At 47.0% G+C, this 20,959-nt stretch overlaps 1 protein-coding gene across 3 annotated transcripts in view; it reads left to right on the top strand.

Annotated features, from left to right (window-relative positions):
- Positions 1-616: 616 nt before the first annotated feature.
- LOC125943186 (uncharacterized) overlaps positions 617-20,959 on the top strand; it is a 55,456-nt gene continuing 35,113 nt past the window's right edge. Inside the window, exons 1-4 of one of the 3 annotated variants that reach the window (XM_049661728.1) lie at positions 617-712; positions 4,170-4,463; positions 6,926-7,099; positions 8,214-8,270. In XM_049661728.1, the coding sequence (XP_049517685.1) occupies positions 4,203-4,463; positions 6,926-7,099; positions 8,214-8,216 (438 nt within the window). In that variant the 5' untranslated portion in view covers positions 617-712; positions 4,170-4,202 and the 3' untranslated portion in view covers positions 8,217-8,270. Of the gene's footprint in view, positions 713-4,169; positions 4,464-6,925; positions 7,100-8,213; positions 8,271-20,959 lie in introns of those variants that run through there. The other 2 variants (XM_049661727.1, XM_049661726.1) reach the window with 2 other exon arrangements.

The raw sequence follows: 20,959 nt of genomic DNA, 5'->3' as shown, positions 1-20,959 counted from the left end.
TGCTGCTGCTATTCTAGTTGGCTCCGGCAAAAGGGAAAACTCGGGTCGCGACGGCTCGTGCGCTGGTGGACAGGCGTGAGCTCGTTGGGTCCGAGTTGGCGTGGCTCCGGGCTGCTTTCTTCAACTCGAATGGGGCTGGAAATCATACCCAGCACCTCCACCAGAATTGTAACGAATGACTCAAGGACTTCTAAGGTAACTATTTATTGGGGCTAACTTGTGCCCAGCAAGTAAATAAATTGAATAACTGCAGCGTTCCAAGCAGGAGATCAAGAAGCCTTCTTTTCCTCGAGCGGCGCTCCACTTCCTCTTCTTTTTTGACAACGGTCACATATATCCCCGTGCGTGCGGCGAATGCACGTGCCATTACGTCTTCGTCTTTGTTGTTTTCACTAATACGCCGTTGTCCTCTTGGAGGGCGCACGAACCTACGCGCGTTATTTAAAGACGGTTTTCTCTTGCGTCAATATGTTCTGCTAAAAACGCGCACCTTAATTTTCTTACGCGGTTAAATGGCACGTGCTTGCCCATAGATGGTGGCACGTTATCCATGTTCACGTGCCTCATAGATTTAAGAAGGAAGAAGCAGCTCATGATCTCGTGCTGTCGGAGCCCCTTTTTCATTCTGGGCTGTAGGTAGAGGACGATTGCACTCAAACTAACGCAGCTACTGTTCAGAAGCGGCTCGCCAAGAAGAACAACGTGACGTCTGGTAAGCACGATGTTTTCGCTTTAAATAGACGCGCAAGTCCGCTGCGTAGGTACAGATATTTTGCTATCCTGCTTGGACAACAGATTCAGCGTGTTAACGAGCAGTCAAATTTGTTGGAATGCGTAGCACAGTTCCCGCGGACCACGCGAGAAGCGTTGTGCGAGTTGGTGCCACCGGAAAAGTAGCTTGCGCTCTGCTTTACGTCGCTAGCCAGACATACCGGTTATTTATGTCATACCGTGTGTTGTCTTCGTCATCCCGCTAGACACTAATCTCAGGAGATGTAGAAAAAGGACGGTTTTATCCTGGAGACACCATAAACTAGTACAAGGCCCCACAGGCGGGCACACAGCTACGCATGAGGACAAGAATAAACTTTATTATTTCTCCAGCGCTTATTGCTGTTGGTGCCCGGGGCTAGGTATGAGCAACGTCGCTTCTCTTCGAACCTTCCGCCTACGTGTGGTCCAGGCGCTGCCTAGGTTTGCCTGCACACAACGAGAGGAGCGCTCCAACAGGGGGTGCTAGTAATGTGGTAACATGTGACCGGAGAACACGTTTGTACAGTGTCGATTGCGGTAAACTATCTGAAAAAGATATATATCGCTTGTAATACAAACCACTCGCAAAAAAAAGAAAGGAACAACGGGAAAAAAACGAAGTCTATGAGCACATCACAGCACTGTCTGGATTAGGAGCGTCTGAATACTTTCCGTTGCATCCGTGCTGTAAGAAAGTTCTGGAGAGGTAGAGGAACTCGCAGCATGATTACCCTTAGATTTCGATCGCCAATTGTGATCCAGGCATGCGGCGCGACGCCGAATTGTACAAGTAAGCACTTATGGGCTATGGTTATTATGCATTCTTTTCACAAACATTGCATATGCTCAACCAGTGAGCGGTGAAAACGAAAATCAATTGGTTTTCCGGAAAATATTGATCACCGCCCAAATATGACGGAATACAAGCTTACGCAATAAGCTTCATGTGTGAGACAACGGTTAGGTCGCAAATCTCTTCTTTATTGTCCCGAGCCAAGCCCCACAACGATGGTCTCCAGTCGTGATGATAAGTATGTACGGATGAGAAGATGAAGCTTAAATATGATGCTCACAGTTCAAACATAACGGTGCATCACAGTGTTCTCGAGTTAAAACTGCCGTAGTTGGCGACGTAATCTGGCATTAGGTTGAGGAGAAGCTCCACAGAGGCGTTGAATAATCCGGCTGCAGTATGGATCGTCGCGTTGACATGCGAACTGAGTGCAATGATTGGAAGATGCCGGGTTAGTAGCAGCTAGTGTTGATAACACAAGCGACGATGCAGCGTTATCATCACGGGGCGAAGATAAACGGCGTCTCTCGAAGATGAAAGTGGCAGGGGGCAGCGAGAGAGAGCGTCGGCATCTTAATGTTTTTTGCCAGACCTATACACAACGTCAAAAGTGCACTCTTGCAAACGGAGCATCCAGCGGCCAAGGCGTCCAGACAAGTGTTTCAGTGATGATAACCAGCATAAGGCGTGGTGGTCGGTAATTACAGTGAAGTGTCGTCCATAAAGGTATGGTAGAAACTTTTGTACGGCCCAAACTACTGCGAGACATTCCTGCTCGGTTATCGCATAGTTCTGGTCCGCTGGCGTGAGTGCGCGACTGGCATATGCAACAACGCTCTCTCGAGATGTGCTATCACTCTGTAGAAGGACCGCATCGACTCCATGGCCGCTAGCGTTGATGTGCAGAAAAGTAGGAGCGTTCTCATCGAAGTGACGGCGGACTGCGTCTGATGTTAATGCACGTTTTAGGGCTTGGAAAGCAAACTCACAGTCATCTGACCAAGCGAAGGCAGTGCCCGAGGTGAGCAGCTTGTGCAGTGGTGACGCAATGGCAGGAAAATGGTTGATGAAGTGGCGGAAGTAAGACGCCAGGCCAAGGAAACTTCGTAATTGCTTTTGATTTTCTGGGCGAGGGAAGCGAAGCACCGCAGCAACCTTATCGGGGTCTGGTCGGACGCCATCTTTACTGACAAGGTGACCCAACACTTTGATGTACTTACTGGCGAAGTGGCACTTTTTTGTGTTGAGCTGAAGTTCAGCGTTGGAACGTCATGTCAAAACTACGTCCAAACGCTCAAGGTGCTGACGTAGAGTAGAATAAAAAATAACAATGTCATCGAGATAACACAAACAAGTTTTCCACTTGAGGCCACGCAAGAGAGTGTCTATCATCCGTTCAAATGTTGTAGGTGCGTTGCATAAACCAATTAGCATTACGTTAAACTCGCAACGCCCGTCCGGTGTTGCAAAGGCTGTATTGTCCTTGTTTGCTTCGTGCATAGGTATATGCCAATACCCTGACCGGAGGTCGAGGCTTTAGAAATATTGAGCGCCCTGAAGGGTGTCAAGGGCATCGTCAATTCGTAGCATCGGATATACGTTTTTGCGTGTCATCTTATTAACGGCTCGATAATCGATGCAAAATCGAACAGAGCCGTCTTTCTTTCGGACCAACACAACTGGCGACGACCATGAGTCAGACGAGCTCTTCTAACGTGGCAAGCAGAGCTGTCAACCAAGCCCTTTCTACCATAGTCGCAGTGGGTTGAAGTAAAGCTTGTCTCCTCTAATCCCCGATTCTGTATTCCTTAAGATCTGCCAGTATTCAAGTAGCTTTATAAAATTTTATGTATTTCCAGAGTCATTTGCTAATTTCTACCGTACAGTGTGGATTCGCGATAGTTCAGTCACAATTATGGGCACTGCAGACATTTTTATTGCTTGGCCTTGAGCTCCGTGTGGAATGCATTTTCTTTTAGTTCCTGTTATCTTTATGGGACAGTTTTGGAGCAAGATTGTTTAGAAACATTTCTTTTGCACGATAGAAGAGCTTGACATTCAAAAAGTGTATATTATAGACGAAATTTGGGGTGGTTTCAAAGAGACTACTGTTTCGCTGTTTTTGTTGTTGGATTCTGTTAACCCTTTAATCCTAGTTTACAGAAAATATTTTAAATAATATACATACTCTAATTATGTAGGGTAGTGAGGCGGCAAATAAAACAACCAATCACATGTATATAATTTGAGACTGCAAATTGCTTTGGGAAGTCTAATGAAAATACAAGGAGATTCGAAGCTAACTCGTAGAAGGGGCAAAAAGACATTCTACAGTACCCTTAATCTCAAACCGGGCTGAATCGTTGTATACGTGGCTGGTGAAGCTTTAACGCAAAAGTAATGTGTAATACGGTGGGAAAACATAAACGCGATAGACACACGTAAATGTAACACGTTACGTTGTACTGGCTGCACTCCCACCTGAAAAGCGTCCTTGCATGTGAATCTTTTTTCGTGCACTTTAGCCCGAGCACATTGCGATACGTCTTCTCAAAGCGAAGCCCGAGTGAAAGATTTTAGTGAAGCAATGCTTTACACCCTACGACAGGAACTCCACCCACAGATTATCTACCTATTAAGTTGCCAGCGTATACGGATGGACCACGGAACGAAGAAGAGCAGCACGGACCCCGAGCAGTCCAGTACAGCTGGCAACTCGTCTACTAAGATTCTCAAGAGCTCGACAGATTCTGCGTCGGAGCTGGCGAAGAAGCAACCGACGGCTGCCCATGACATCTCGAAGGGTCATCCTGCTCATCACAAATCCATTGCAGTGACGTCAACCGCAAAGCCGGTGCAACATCCATCTCCGCAGTCCAAGGAACTGGCAGCCGGAGGAACCGGGCTGACAGACAAGGTGAGTATACATAAGGTACTGGCTGAGTAGCACTCTATCTTTAACACGTCGCAAGCGGCTACAGCTTGGGAACTGTGCGTAATTTAGCGCGGCCTGATTTTACGAGAACAGCTTACATGTAGGGTGCGCTACAAGCACTCCATGATCCTGCCCCAGAAGAGCCTACCCCGGTATCGTGCGTCTATGCGGCCATTTTGAATTACTAAAAGGGACCCAGGCGGATCTACAACCCTCCCCATAAAAAACTAACAAAGGAGAGGAGGGGGCTGTCAGCGGGCGCTTAATCCAGACTGGCTCGTACCCCAACTTACACAGTCTCAACAAAATTCATCCAACGGCAAACCCCGCGCGTTGCCCATGGTGCTCTGAGAAGCCAACCCTTTTTACACACCACCTGGACATGCCGGGCCATGCCCGGACTGCCCCTTATAAACCAAGTGAGTGTGGAGCAGTGGGAGGAGCTGCTGGCCAGCGACAGCCTTCACGATCAACTCGATTTGGTCGACAGGGCGCGCAGAGCAGCAACTGCCTGTGGCACCGTGGACTGAGGGCAGCCACCTCCGCTTGAATGGGTCCCATGAACCAAGTGGGCCGCCCAGAACAACACCACTTATTCCGTCAAATAAATGTTTTTCTCCACCTCTTCCTACGGTTTTGCCAGCCCACCGCAAATCGCCGAACGCATCTCCCAACAAAAACATGCTTCGTGACAGGGTCGCGAAATTTCAGCCCCCAATATTGCAATACGCCTTCCCTCTCTGCTTCCGTGCTCAGAAACATTGGACGCCGACATTGAAAGAAGCTTGGTCTCCAGCCTGACGTCACGCAAACGAGCGAACGTTAGCTGGCGCCTCTATGAAAATTCTCATCGAGTTCAACATGCAGTGTAGTACTTGCCGCGGCGTTCTTATAGCATCTTCAACTGCATGGTCGTTTCGGAGTGCTCTACATCGCTCTCTCTAGCAGCATCGTCTTAGACAAGTCGAAACAGAGCGCGCTCATTGAATTCGGCTGGTTCTTTTCGATCGCTCTCTTTTCGAGCGGTCAGAGCGGTTCCGCCACGTCATCAAAACACAGCGTCGCCTCTGTTGGCGACGGACCACCCCATGCTGGTGTATCAGCGAACGCTCGTCTCACCTGCGCGTTAGCCCTTTTTTCCTGCAGTGCCGGAAGCTTCAGCTAGGCGATGTCGAATGTTAGGTAGTCACATGGTTTCGCCTCCGCCATTTACTCCTCCGAGAGTGAGTCAAATCTTCCACTTGCGTGCTGAGTGGAGGAATGCTGGATCTGCTCGACTCTGATTCGGAGGATGGAGGCGACCAGTCGACGATACCGTTAGACTGTCACTGACTCTTGAGTGCTGTGCTTTTGCAAATGATAAGAGAAACAAATCGCCACTGCTCAACATTCAGACTATTGTTGAATGCGACAATCAGTTGTCCGTCGCCCTGCGTGATTATAACCGTAAATCAGAGAGTTATACAGACATGTTGCCGTCTGCATTGCTTTGTAGATTACGTAACTGTTCCTCGACAAAGAATTCCCTTCTTATAGCACTTATGTGCAGATTCCCTGAGCGAGTACTATGGAGAACAACTGCAGAACTTCTCTGAATTGTAGTCGGTCGTGTAGCGGGCTGCAGGTGATTCATGGACGGAACAATGCATGAAATGCCCGCTAATAGGATCTGCATATTATGGTACAAATTAAACAACTACATGCACATGCAAGGGCAATACTTTTTCCTAATTTGTAAGAGCAACAGTAAGAGCTTAGTTATTTTTATGTAATACTATATTTAGTGGTGTTCGAAGTGCGTTCTGGCTGAATATTTTCCTACTACCTTAATATTGTACCATCTTTTATAATTTGCAGTCAGAGGCCGTAGCAGGGCCAAAATTGTCTATCTGTCCATTTGGTGTAGGCATCAGGACCATAATGCACGTTACACTGTTACATCTGGCTGCCAAAATATCTGTACTGGTGCATGTCTCTGGTAGTCGTCAGTAACAAGTTGTCTATCCTCAAAATATTCGTCACGTCTTCGTTAACACTTCGGAATCTTGTGCATTCATATTTACCGTTCGCGTGCAAATGCAATCGCATTTCAGTTGTGCACTATCTTTCCTTGGCGCTGCTTGTTTCGAGGCATTCCTGCCAGAAGGCACGACGTACGAATGTGTGGAAAAACATTTGAACGTGCAATTGCTACTGTTTCTTTCTCTGCCGCGAACCTTTGCGCATGCGCGAGGTCAGCGTAGTAGAGTTGGACTTTCGAAACGTTCTCGCGACATAGATGCAAACCGTGTTTGGTGTTGCATAAGACACATGTATTCTTCGCAGGAATCGGTGACGTCCACAAAACCGTATCAATTTTAGAGAATACGTAACACCCCGATAAGTTCAAGAGAAGTTTTGAACATTCATGACTGCTGAGGCGCTTCTTCTTGCCTGTTACGCAGAAGGAGGCCGCAACTCTTGAGAAGGACATGAAGGAAGCCGGCAAGGACGTCGTTGATGATGATGATGAGCCGGCCGTAGACCCCCGCGAACCCTTGCCTGACAGGGCCGTCATCGACCGGCGAGTGTCCATGGGCGAGGTGTTACACACGGAGCCACCGCCACATTTTCTAGGCGTGAGTATGCTGAAGTTCTGTCGAGCTGAACAGGCACTGCTCTTGCGCTCTTTGTTAAACATTCTTACAAAAAACCTAGGGCCCGTAAACAAGAAGGCAAGGCGATGAAGTCTTTGTAGAAGTCTGCCTGATATTGCAGAAATCTGCCGTGAGAAGCAAGCTTGATATCATTAATGAGGATCTCATTCCTGGCGGGGTGAAAACTCGCCGTGGAGTCATGACAATTGAGTGTGCGAATATAGCTGACGGTTCTTGATTGCGGGTTGAGAACCACGGACCCGACCCAGCCCGACCCGGCCACGTTTTCGTGGACCTTGCAAAAATGTTACCGAGAGCGATCCCAGCCCGTCCCCGCCATGCAGCCGGAAATATAGGTTTCCGCACGTCATCGTTTGCTTAGCCGTTGCGTTAGCACACTGCCAAAGGAGGAGGACGGCGTATTCTCTAAGCATAGCGAAGCTAGTGCATTTTATAACAAAAACGGTCATCGCTCGGCGGTCCTATGGCATGTGTTCAACCATTCTCGCACACGACTAGAAGCGTTGTCACTGTGGTAAAGTCGCACGTGCCTGCAAAGGATGTCTCAATTAAAAGCAGGCTTTGCAGTGCACAGCTATCGCACTCAAGACAAGTGCGCTACGCTGCTGTACAGTTGCGTTGTTTTAGGTAACCATATCACCATTTCTCGAAAGCCAGTGCATGGTTATGAGGACCCTAGGAGGCTCTTTCCGGTGTGTCACTTTAAACTGACGGTTGTTACCAGTTTACGCTTTACTTTGCCGCATAGCCCGTTTATCTGTCCTGTTATTGAAGCAATATGCTACTTTTTTCGAATACAAGCTTCATAGCTAAAACAGCTTGCATGTAGCTGAGTACTGGTGAGGGAGGTAACCTTAGATGCATACAGGTCTGTTTATATTTAGTTTTGCTCATTGCTTTGAACTAGGAGTAGAGATAATTATTCAGTGAGTTTTGTCCATCTCACAAACATTTGCTGTCTCTAACGCCTCGTTCCCGATGCGTTTTTCTACCAGGATCGTCGCCTCGTAACTTTCCTGGCAAGAAACATGTCGCAGAGCGTTTGACTAGCGTTTGATCCTCTTCTCTTTTGCAGTGACACTTCATAAGCATCGTGGTCCCTGGCTTTCACGGGCAAGGGCGGCCCGTAATCAAAAGCGAGAAGAGAAATTTATTCGAAGCGAGACAACAAATTTGTAGAAATAAATGACTTTTTCGATGCACCACGTGGTTTATGTTCAAATTCCGATACCTCATTCTGGCAGGCGCCGGATGGTGGCATCTTGGCCGCTATCATGGAGGCATGTCACGGTGTCGAGGACAGCGCCATGGAGCAGCTAACCGACCCTCGAGAACCGATGAGGCGGCGTGCCTCCTTAGACCGACGCGTGTCTCTCGGAGAAGTACTCCCTACCATACCGGCTCTGAGCTCTCCCCTCCGGAGTGGTTCGCTCGCCTGTGACCATGGCGTGAGTCTGTTTCAATTCAAGCTGGGAGTATACGTATATTTCGAGAATATACATAGCAGGGCGAGCTGGTTGGAATTCGTGACCGATCAGCGCTCATTGGGGGAACTATTGCGCGAAGCTGTCCCAATCTGTTTCTATAACATTTTTCGGTCCACGTCTCAGTATGACGGTGTCGAGCCCTTTCTTCACGTATGCGACATCGCTTTGTCAATTCTTCGCTGAGAATCTGTTTTAGAGGCATTCTTAAGCGCCGTTGCACGCCGCCGCAATTTCCGACAGCCACCGCAAGCTAAACAAGGAGAAGCGGGCCAATCGGAGACACCAGCACCACTCTCCTCAACCGGTTATCTATTACATTCACTAGGCTAGATCCGCCCCATCGAAAGCCTTTCCACTTACTAGTGCTCCTCGCGTCCTGCCAGAAAATTATACAAAAAAAACTGTCAAGGTAGGCAATGCTATTCGCTTTGATGGCAACGAAAAGCGACCTCCTATAAACGAATAGGGCGTTTGATCTGACTGTTCAAACAACGGGGCTGCGGGTAATCGCCCGATGCTTGCCTCGGTGGTTACATAATTTGACGCCAAAAGATTACAATACAAGCAAAATGGAATAATTTTACGCCATAGGGCCCCTTACCAAGACGACAACGAAGCACACACGCGCAACACTGCGCGTCTTTTCCGCGAGTTCCTGCAGATCATGCGCTGTTCGAATGAATATATATATATATATATATATATATATATATATATATATATATATATATATACGGACGCACATGACTGATGGCCTAGTGGTTATAGGGTTCAGTTGCTCAACAGCAACTAGAGCAGCCAGGCAAATGCCAAATTATTTCTGCAGCCGTTGATGTTATCCAGTGATTAAAAAAAAGCAACTAGTGAAACACCCCACTAAGCTCAGCTAAGAAAGATGGGTGACCGTGACAGGTCAGGCTTAAGACGTCGCCTCCGTCGTGTCCCTTTTATTGCGATAGCAATTATATGGACACTCAAAAGCAGATTTCTGCCGTCGGCGTCGCCGTCGCCGTCGCCGTGAGGTTCCGTATGACGTCAATGGAGATGAAATCGTCGCCGCGCGCCGAACGCTGTATGCGCGAGTGAAAGGACGCGACGGGCGCGCGCTTTCACGGGGAGTGGACGCACGGCGGAGAACAAACGCGCGTTCTGCGCCGTGCTGGCTTAAGGGCTGCAGAAGTAGGCGTCTCTTTTCTCCTTTACAATCACCATATATGTGGAGCAAACGCGCCTTCTTCCGACGCGCGAGCGGCCGTGGGGGAGGGGGGGGGGGAGGGGGAGGGAAGGAAGGCGACGTTGAGTTGCGGCACCAAGTGCCTATTTATATCAGAGGCTCCGGCAACAGTCACCAACGCCGCACGCATTTTGAGCGAACGCGGGCAAAACGCTGACGGCGTCAACAACAGTTCTGCGTGTTTCCGGTGCTGCTGCATGTCCAAGTTTATACAGCTGATAAAGCTAATATCATTAGTCCGTATAGCTCTCTACAAATTTGCTATCGCAATTGATGCTTCGCCTTTCAGGTGAAACTGCAACACCTTTTTTGTTCCATGAGTGACACGCCACCACGTTGCGTAGAAGTCAAGATTCTGCATGGTATTTTCTGTTACAAAGCGTTGCATTGGTCGTCAGAGTTTGCAAAAAACTGCGCTCGTGGTATATATGCTGCAAATCTGGAAGAGCTTCTAGGACACCTTACAATAGTTTTAGCTATGCGTGATCGCAGAGCGTACTATAGTGGATGTCAGGTAAACAATGAATGAAGTACCTACTTCTTGAAACGCGTGATGCGCCACCTAACGTCCATCCCATCGAAAGCTTTTGTAAGATTCGGGAAAGAACGAAGAGGAGGTAGCTTGGTGTTATAACTGGAACAGCAGCGGTCTCGGTGCTCACGAACATGGATCGCCATGGATGGGCACAGTTGAACGCAAAAGAGCACTATGGGGACATCTACAACGGGATAAATAATGGCGAACCATAGCAATAAAAAAAAACCACCATGTCATGTCTCCGAGACAGCGCACTGCAACGTGCGCAAGAAGCCGAGAAGGTGTACAATGGCAGTAAGTACTTCCACAGACTCAGTTAGCGCTTACATTTGTGCGGAGGAACGACGACGCCCGTACTATGGAGGTGATGTTCGCAAAACGAGACAAAAACAGGAACGTGGTTTAGCCATGAGAAGGCGGTGAACCATCAGACAAGGTAAAAACACTGTTACTGGACACGGGAGTAATTACGCTTACCTAATTCAGTAGACATTTACTGCTGTATTCTTGAAAGGTCACTAACGGTGCCATTACCGGCCTTTATGGACAACTGCTTCTATGCTTGTAGAGTAGGCAAACGCGGTGGTATCTGCATGATGCATGATAATGTACTCGCTCTGGCTACGTGTAAGACGGCATGCGAGATTTTGAAAGAAGTGGTACCGAGATATCTGCAGTTATTAGCACTGCGCCAAAAATGCGCAATTGCCTATATACTCAATAGATCTCGTTGCAAGATAAAGAAGTTAATGATTACAGTCATCCTATCAATAAACAACATGGAGGTGAATGTTGGCTTTAATATACAGACGTATATTGAGCATGTCATAACACTCGAAACTTGTGTGTCTAGTCTCTTTTCCTGTATTTAGGCTCTGTAGTCTTTCGTCCAAAAACAAAAATGAAAACAACCATTCGGTTCTCATTTCCGTCTCACCCTCAACGTCTTCCGAATTAATGTTGCTTTGGCGGGCAAAATCTACGTCGGCGTCCATTCTGCTTACCTGAAAACTAATGTATTTTCCTTTTTTTGCCACTGTAGCAGTTGTTTAGGGCGCTTTGCACAATGTGCTTTTCGGTCGTAAGAGCTTTTTGGTTGCCACTGGCCAGCGAGAACGGCCAACGCCGTTCTCGCTAATACGTCTGACATCGCGATTGACTGAGGCCTGCTCTTGCCAACAGCTGTTGCGTAAAGACTTGTGCGACACGTGCCTTGGGAACGTATACACTATAAGCCTCGTACGCTAGATCAGTTTCTAAGATGAAATGCCAGCCAATCCTGACGCGGGACATATCTTTCGTCAAGGCTACCGACCAATGGCAAGGAGGACATAAGAATGAAAAGCTTTAGGAATTCGGCCCTTGATACTTTCTTTTCTGGGTTTTGCACACAACGAAGAATGTCATTCAACAGCATGTTATACTTTGCAGGAAATTTTTTAGAAAGATTTCATTCAACAGCCATCTTGTACGGCGCAGGGAAAGGTACTTGAATGTCAAAAGAGTGTGATTCAACACCATGTTTTTGTACGCCGCAGGAAGATGTACATGATGCCCTAAGGGACGCACCGGATGTCATTAATGACAACGTGGACGAGCTGCGGCCTGATCCCCGCGAGCCCATGAGAAGGCGAGCTTCCATAGACAAGAGTGTTTCTTTGGGCATGGTGGTGCCCACGGTGCCCCCACCCCATTCTCCACTCAGATCCGCCTCGAGCTCAGTGCAACCCAGCGTGAGTACCTAAGGCCGGAATCAGGGCACGGGACCGCAATAGCATCACGACGAGTCACTGAGCGCAGACTGGCAAATAATCAAACTTGTTTCTAGTGACAAAACCACAACATCGTCGAAAGTGCAGGGACGTTATCGAGCAGTATGCCTTCTTTCTATTTAGCCTGCAATTTTCTGGGGTACTGGCTTCACTGGTAATGAAAAGAAACGTTTATCGCGAATTTATTGCGCTACAGGAAAAGCGTGCTTAGTAATGCTATTGAGTGAAAGGTACGCTATAAATAAACAATCACTTTGCTTGACAAATTATACTTCTAGAATACTCAAAGGTTAAGCGCTACATTGAGTTGGTTTGTTATAGTTGCTCCCGAGTGAAATAGCACAACACATTACATCGTGGGAGAAGACCACGTATCTCAAGGCAGTAGGCGAGAGAAATGTAAGCAGAATTGAGTGGGGAAAAAATCACGCAAAAACTCCTGTGCGAGTTGTCGACGTATGTGTAAGCATTGTGCCACTTGCTCATCTCCACGCAGCCCGGTGTCATTATGATTGTGATGAAACTTGATCCAACCAGTATAAACGACAGCGCTGTGGTGACACAAAATGATGCAGATGGTGGAGCAAGGTGCATTGATAACGCAAGCAAAGCACTGCAGGTGGCGGCGCCAGGTGCGCGGATGACGTTCCGATCATTATTAGCCGTTATCGCTCTTTAGCGCCTTATCCATTGGTATCGAATCATTATGAACATTGTGAACCATTATGAAATGTTAGATACGTAGATACGGACCAGTAAATAGCATCCGTCAAGTTCTTCGACCGCAACCACTCACCGCCACATTCCGATCTTGATGAACGCTTACGCGTCGACCAGGCTACCGGACCCGTCAAAAGTGTTGGCGATCCCGCCGTTTGTGTCCCCCTGCGTGACGCTTCCCGAAATACTTCTGGAAGCTGGCACGGTTCGAGATTGTTGACCCCTGTTCCAGGAAAACCTGCCTTGCTACTCTGGAATGTCGTTCGAGAACCACCCGTCCCCTCCGGCTGAGCGCCTACCAGACGAGGAGGAAACGTCGCACGAAGGCAGCCATCGTAGAATAGAGCCCTTGGAGTGTCCCCATTGGCCGAACATGAAGCCACTTCCTCGGGCCCGTCGATTGGATGAAAATGACGACACCTGCACGGGCCTGACTATTGGAGGAAAGTGACGACACTTTACAGACTCGATGATTGGCTAAAAATGACGTGACCCAACGAACTGAAGGGGTTACAAGCCAGAGAAAGATCGAGAAGAGAGAGGCGTTTTTCTTGCCGCGGGTCGCAGCGTCCGATTTGTTGCCGGCCGTCGATTCCTTTTTACTGTTATTAGCAGAAGGCAGAACCAGTGTACTTCTGCCATCAAAAGTCGAGCTGCAATTGCAGTCCAAGGCACTTATATGTGCCAGTAAGTTCGACTGGTTGGTTGTTTCCTGTCCAAGTACCTTTTATCTGAGAAATGTGGTTAGTGAAAGACATCGTTTTGGTTTTAGAAGAATTTAAAGGCATTACACAGGAGGTGCACCAATGATTGAATACGTCAAGATCATTTTGTAAAGCTAGGGGGTCAGTGTCATAAGAAATGTTATTGTAAAACTCGCAATAAAAAGCGAATAATAAATGGAGGAAGAAACACGAGATGGTAAGTCGCTTCTATAAATGACAAATAACAAGGTATCCATCACACTGCCTTGAGGAACACCGAAAGTTACATGGGTACATAAGAATCACTGTTATTACCGATTGTAAATAACGTTCGAGAAGAAAAGAAGTCATTTATCCATGCAGCTACATCGTGGTGCCTTTCTTAAATTTAATATAAGTACGCGTATGTGGTGTGGGACACTACTCGAAAGCTCTAAAAAATCATAAAATTGTATCAACCTGTAAGCCGTTGCCTATGGAGGTAACGATGAGTGAAACCAGTGAGCAGTGTTTCGCCTGAATACATTTGCGAAAACCGTGATGATACTCATAGACTACTCCGTGATATTCGAGGTGATTCATTATTTCTGAGTGTATTATATGCTTCATGAGCTTGCAAATGGTACTAGTCAAAAATATTGGCTTTAGTTAGGAGGTTACCAACTATCAACCGATTTAAAAATGGGTTTTACTTCGGCAACACATCAGTCATGAAGAACGGCATTAGAAGATAATTATTGTGAAAAGAAGCGGATAGTACAGGGGCAAAGCTGGGTGATAAATATATTAATATCCTGTCTTTAAATCACAAGCAGTACAAACTTTAGTTTATTCAACAAAGAAAATTACAGATGCCATCCTGAATAACAATTACCTCCGCCGTAGAAGTTTGAAGGAAAAAGCAAATAGCAGGACATGACGTAGTGCCCTCGCTCGTGACGAATATGAAAGCAGCAGCATACAGATGATCTGCGCAGTCCGACTCAGGGAGTATTTCGCTGCTGTTATTTTTTAGTATGACATCAGAATGGGTGGACGGGTTTATTACCCGCCAGAACTTTTGGGAGTTTATTTGGAGTGTGGACGACAAATCATAGTTAAATATTTACGGCATGTAGAGCTTAGGAATGATTTGTATTCCTTATCAGACTTTTCATACTTGAACCAGGATTCTGAAAGACGTTTTTTTATCAGACTTTCTGTAAAAGCGTTTCTTTTTAGGGTCAAGATACCGAAGTTTTTTCGTAAACCACCCCACCGCGCCTTATTATGGTGTTTTATGGCTAACGCCGGAACAAATTTGTTGATTGGATGAGATAGCTTGTTTTAGAATAATTCAATCGTGCGTGAGGAAAAGAAGTCTCGAAAGCATTCAGCAAAAATACCTAGCTCAGAGTTTGCAGCATGATAGTTGCCCTTGGTGTAGCACCTTATTAACTCTGTATAGTCTCCCGTTTGTTAAAGGGGGCAACGACTTCACCAGTGATACTACCGTGATTGGATGGGCCATCCAAATGGGTCATGTTAGCATTGACATCAGGGACTTTAGTGAAGACTAAATGAAGGATGTCCGCAAAAGTGGCAGAACATCAAGCTGGATGAGTGATTAGTTGTGTTAAGTACAAAGCAAGGCATCAGTGTAAGGAATACGTGTGCCTCCTCGTGAGTAGCTGAAACAGATAGAATGGACCAACATATTTAAGTAAGGTTAAAATCTTCGGAAAGTAACATAAATGAATTAGGAAAGTGCGAGTAAACCATGCTCCTTGCGCGATAATATTCGCTTGCCTATATTCGGTTGCCTATGTAAACCTAATTGCCTAAGATATGTTCTAACACTTCATGCTCTTACAGCAGGCGTGGTCGGACGAACAGCTCAAGCAACAGCAAGGGTCCCGCCTGGCGGCGTTCTCCGGTCTCGTTGTCTTCTTCCTGGCGCTGATCGTTCTGTCCCTCATCGTTGTCCGCAGCGTGTACGTGCGCGCTCAAGTTCGACTCGAGATCTGCGACACAGAGGAGTGCGTGCAGCATGCCAGGTACATCCTGGCCACGCTCAACAAGTCTCTCAACCCCTGCGTAGATCTTTACGCCTACGTCTGCGGTGACGACGCTCGTCGAAAGGACGCCCATAATGCCCGCAGGAGCCCACTGGCGCACGCATACATCCACGAAGTGATGCACATGCTCGGCGATATCGAGGTGAGACTCGGAGTATTCTGCGTGAGCTCACGGGTAAAGATGGTTGGCTTGCATGCACATCTCTTATGTTTTCATATCTAGCAGCCAAGCCACTTAAGAAAAAAAAAAGAAAATCGATGTTAATGCGACTGGCTTTGAAGTAACGTAGTGATACACCGTATTGCCACCGTCGATACGAGTCATGTATATGAGGCGTGTACTGTAGCCGGACTCTTGTCACCCACTTCCTTATGGACACACTGCTCCATCTATTGGCGCCACCGCGAAGACTGAGCGCGGTGCGTATCTGAATCTTTGTTCATACAAGAGTGTCTGAATAATCATGCATGACGTAGGTTTGTTCTGCGCGGCACCGGAGAAATATTACAGGGCAATATCAGTAATATTGCGATAGCAAATATTATTGCGATATCCATTATATGGACACTCCAGGTGAATTTCTGCCGTCACCCTCGCCGTCGCCGTGAGGTTCCGTATAAAGTCCAAGGGCGATAAAATCGCCGCACGCCGTATGCTATATGTGCGAGTGAAAGCATGCGATCGCGGCTTAATCTCACCCGCGCGAAGGAGAGGAAAGCGGGCAGGAAGCGCACCGTCTTGCTTCACACGCGAGGCACCTAACGCTACCAGGCCTCGGAGATATATAGGGAAGGAAGGGGTGCAGGTGGGATTTTACTCCGGCTGCAACTGCGTATGTGGCGGCTGCGCCCAGTCGCGCGGCCGTCTCTTGAATGCGACCTGCGTTGGGGCCAGAGTCTAGGTGCGTCGGCGGATCGTACCTTTGTGCGTGCTGTGTGTTCTCGGCGTTCAGTTTCTGTTGAAGTGATAGACAACACAAAGGTCACTTCACTCGGTGCTGCTGCCGCCTTTGCCCGTGTCAGCGTTTTGAAAGCGAGTGTGCGCGGTCATCGAGTGTGGTGTGTTAAACTGCGGTGCGCGCTGACACCATGCTTGTTAATTTAGTTATCAAGCGAGCGTTTATAGGTTGATACGACCAAAAAAAAGTGCTATCATTCATTCATATGGCTCTCTGCTGATTTGCTATCGCAATCGATACTTCGCCTTTCGGGGGAAACTGCGACTTTTCGGTCGTCGAATAGCAGCGCAAGTTGGCTTCAAAGAGCTTAACTGAAAAGCGGCGCATACCCAGTGCCACGGGCCCAGTGATCCAAGTTGACGTAAAAGTATTATTTGTTGGGCTAGTTCGTTTTGCATAGCTAAAGAAGCAAATTAGCCTAATAGAAGACACATACACAAGAAACGGAGACATAAACAAGCATTACTCAACCGTTAAATGGCGGGGAAGGATTCTACATTTATATTCTCTAGTCACGCATGCGCATACAGAACAATGTCAACGGGCACATGTCTACATCAAAGGCGGTTGCGCAAGTAGTCGAACTCAGAATCAAGTAATCCGAGTGACGGCTCACTCATACAAGGACGACATGGCATCCATTTTAACGCGATAGCGTTAAGGCCCCGTGTCGCAGAAAATCCGGCGTCGTTCGTGGCGGAAAAAAACAATCCGCAACCACCCCGTGCAGGCCCACCTCGTGGCGCGAAGTGTCAGTACCGTAGAAAACTATTCCGAACCACCCCCACCGCACAGGCCCTTCGTTGTGTTGCAGGCTTTTGGTGAACAAAAATTAAATTTTTCACAGTGAAATCCGTCAGACAAATGATAAAGTACAACCTAAGCACAACCTACAGACATGGTTTCGTCTAACTGTTATTTGAATGTACAAGAAAACATAATTCTGTTAGGAGGAAACTCAAAACACAAACCTTTTTGCCAGCATTTCTGCCATAAAAACACTGGATCACTCGGGCACGGCCGGGCTCGACTGGCGTTCGCTTCTTACGGCCTTCGCATCGAGGCTAGTTCATGCATATCGCCGCTGCTTGGAGGGGGGCGCTGCGACCCTACCCTGCTTAGGGAGCCTACATGCAAGTGCCGTTAAAACGGTGCTTGCATGTAGGCTCCCTAACCCTGCTTTAACCCTGCTCAGCTGCTCCCAACCGATCTGTGCAGCGCGCGCAACGCTGGAAGATTGGGTCGGGCGCGCTTCTTACCTGACCGTCCAACCAAGAACAAGTCGCCTAATTGTAGAGGACGCGTAAATGGTTCATCTAGGCTTCTTATAAATGGATGTAGTGTAACTGTATTAATAAATCGAGCTTCTTTAAATTCACTGGGGATGCATGCGCCGGGAGAACAGCTCTCCGCCATCAAATGCATTTTGAGGAATGAAAATAAATATTTATTGCTCGTATGCACTTACAATGGTTGCCATACTTTCAGACGAAAACTCTTGCGGACACAGTAGCTCACAAATGTGTCTTATTCCCAATTACAATCTAAAGTGTTTCCTTGGCGGCTTGTGTACATAGGCCGAAGGCTTGTCGTTTTCGTCAGTCAGTTGGTTGGACTGATTTACAAGGAGTATTCTCAGAAACTTCTCGGCAAGTAGATTTGCGGATCGTATCGCATGACTGTCGTCAACACCTTCAGGGCAGCTCAAGGTGGGAGCGCGTTGTAAATAGGGCTGGACTGCTCTTTCGAGTACTTCTAGTGCATTCCTGCGTGGCAGGTGTTCGGAGGCTTTCTCGAAAAAAAAAACTCTATTATTTATTTATTTTTATTTTATAAATACTGCAATCACCATGCGGAGATATTAGCATGCTGGTACAAGCATAACGAATACATTGGTATGTACAGGAAATGCACAGGTTAATAAAGAAAACTGATATTCGAATAAATACAAAGCGTACAGGTTGGGCACACGCAACGTTACACTGAAGAATTAAAACACTGTCACTGCAAACATGGCCCAAACAAAATAATGTCACTGTAAACATGATAAAAAAAAGTTAATGTCAGCGAAGATATCGAGACGACGTCATTTTTTAGCTGGTTCCAGTCCACTATTGTTCGCGGAAAAAAAAGAATACTTAAAAGAGTTGCTGCATGAGAAAAAAGGAGTTATAGTGAAATTATGTATTTGTCGAGTAGCGTATCCGGGGGAGAAGGCTACGATCTTTGTTATGTCCATCTTATAATTCCCCTTTATTAGTCGATGCTATCTTGTCCAAAAGCGCTAGAAACTCGGGCTAGAAATTCATTGCTTGGGAACTGGTGAAAAGAAACACCGGGTGTTTTCCCGGAACGTGACTTGCAATGCGGAATACAACAATACACCATCACACAGCAGCTATATACCGATGTGCAATGAACGGCGCCAAGTCTTGGATGTGGCCGCGCGTACTAAAGGCTGTACGACCGTCTTCAGGAGCCCAAAAATTACTTCATACTGAACAACACTGACAGAGCACCGAATAAAATGCGAGGGAAAACGATCTTGCGAGCGCGAAGGCAAGCGCATGCACGCGGAGCAGGGGAGGAAGGGTCTAGGGTGCCTCAATGCCAGCGCCGCCGTTCAGGGTGGTGCCATCCTTTGACCGCACCCGCGCCGCCGTTTTCTCGCTGCGACGCCATCTTGAGTCACAGCGAGCGGTTGCGAGTGCTTGGTGCGGGTGCTTAGTTCGAGACACAGTGCGCGCGGATGCTTCGCTGACGCTTCTAGTTGCTGGACAGTGTTCAGCCGCATGAATTATAAGCTTGTCAAGTGCATCGAGTCGACATGACGGGCTGTTGTGTTCCCAAGTGCACCGGATCGACGCGTAAAGGGCTTCGTTGTTTACGCTTCCCCCGGGACCCAGAGCGAAGGAAGAGCTGGGAAGCCCAAGTAAAGCGGTATCACTGGAAGGCAACGGATAGCTCCTACATTTGCGAGGTAAGTGTCAAGAAAGTTTAGACTGTCGCACCGTGTTTTTCATTTAAATAAGAAAGTAATGTCTAATCCTCGCTTACGTACCTACGTTCGCTCACGAACTAAGCACTGCACCGATGCTGAGTAGCCTATGGTTTGCGAGCGCGCGTCCCATAGGCTTTTGTCGTTTTGATCGGCGCAGTCTATGCGAGTAGTACCCTTATTTTAAGAACTGACGAAAATGCTTCGCCGCGAAATAGCCTTACATTAGCTACAAATCGTCATGTAAACCACCTATTTTACTCATTCACGGGAAGCACACATCGTGTGTCTCTTGTTTCCTTTTTTTTTTTCCTCAGTTTCTTTTTTCGTTACTCGTTATTGGGGACTAAAGAACGCAGTGCTTCTTCTGGGGAGAGCGGCTGTTGTGTACGTGTCAAGCGAAGCATTGTGATTTTCTCTATTCTCGGCAGATATCTTGCGGATCTCAGGTTGTTACGTTCTATAGCTGATTTTTTAGACGAATATATTTGTAGCGTGGTGCTCGTAAGCCGATGGTCATTCGTGCTCATTCCCGATCGTAGTGGGTACTGTGACGGCCTTTAAATGCCTGTGCACGGTATGCTCAGGTGTAGTAGAGTTAAGGGGCATCATGGGACCAAAATGTTTCTGCGCTTTCTGGCATGGTGTCTGTTGTAGCCTGTGCATTTCTTCGAAACGTGTGAAGCGAGGTAATACAGCATTACTTCTGCGAAAATTTATTTTTAAGCACTGTAATGGGTTCTCTGTATTTACAAGGCAACTTTTCATATCAATAATCACTTTTGTTGTTTTACTTTTACTTAGAAACACTTTGAAGAGGACCAGTACGAGGGAAATGGACAGGATGGGCGCCGTCTGTTAAATTCAACAGCCCTACATCATCATGGACTATATTTTTGAAGTGAAAAATATGGCTAATCTGTATTTGACTGTCTTAGTTTCATTTACGGTTTTTGTACGCGATATGTATGCAGTGTTGTTTATTTTTTCAATGTAGTTATCAGTGTTCTAATGGTTATTTATAAAATGTTCTGTACTCGCCATCGATGTGTTTGGCTGATGCGACGTATTCGATGGTAGCTGATGTATTCTGGCTGGATATCTTGATTAATATTACCCGCGGTTGCGTTTTCTTGTTTGCATTCTTGTTTTCGATTTCTATTGTGTGTAATAAGGTTGACGTACGCACTTGAAGCCCCCCCCCCCCTCCATGTAATGAATAAATTAAAAAAAACTCTCACTATCCCGAATTGTGTGTCGAGCCTCCCTTGCGAATTTTTTTTTATCTCGTCTTTCAACATAACCTTCAGGCGCCACACAGAACATATATTTTTCATGTACATATCTATTTC

The sequence above is a fragment of the Dermacentor silvarum genome, chromosome 2, assembly GCF_013339745.2.
Source record: "Dermacentor silvarum isolate Dsil-2018 chromosome 2, BIME_Dsil_1.4, whole genome shotgun sequence".
Lineage (NCBI taxonomy): Eukaryota > Metazoa > Arthropoda > Arachnida > Ixodida > Ixodidae > Dermacentor > Dermacentor silvarum.
Note: the sequence above shows the minus strand (reverse complement) of the source record. Positions and strands in the feature narration are given on the sequence as shown.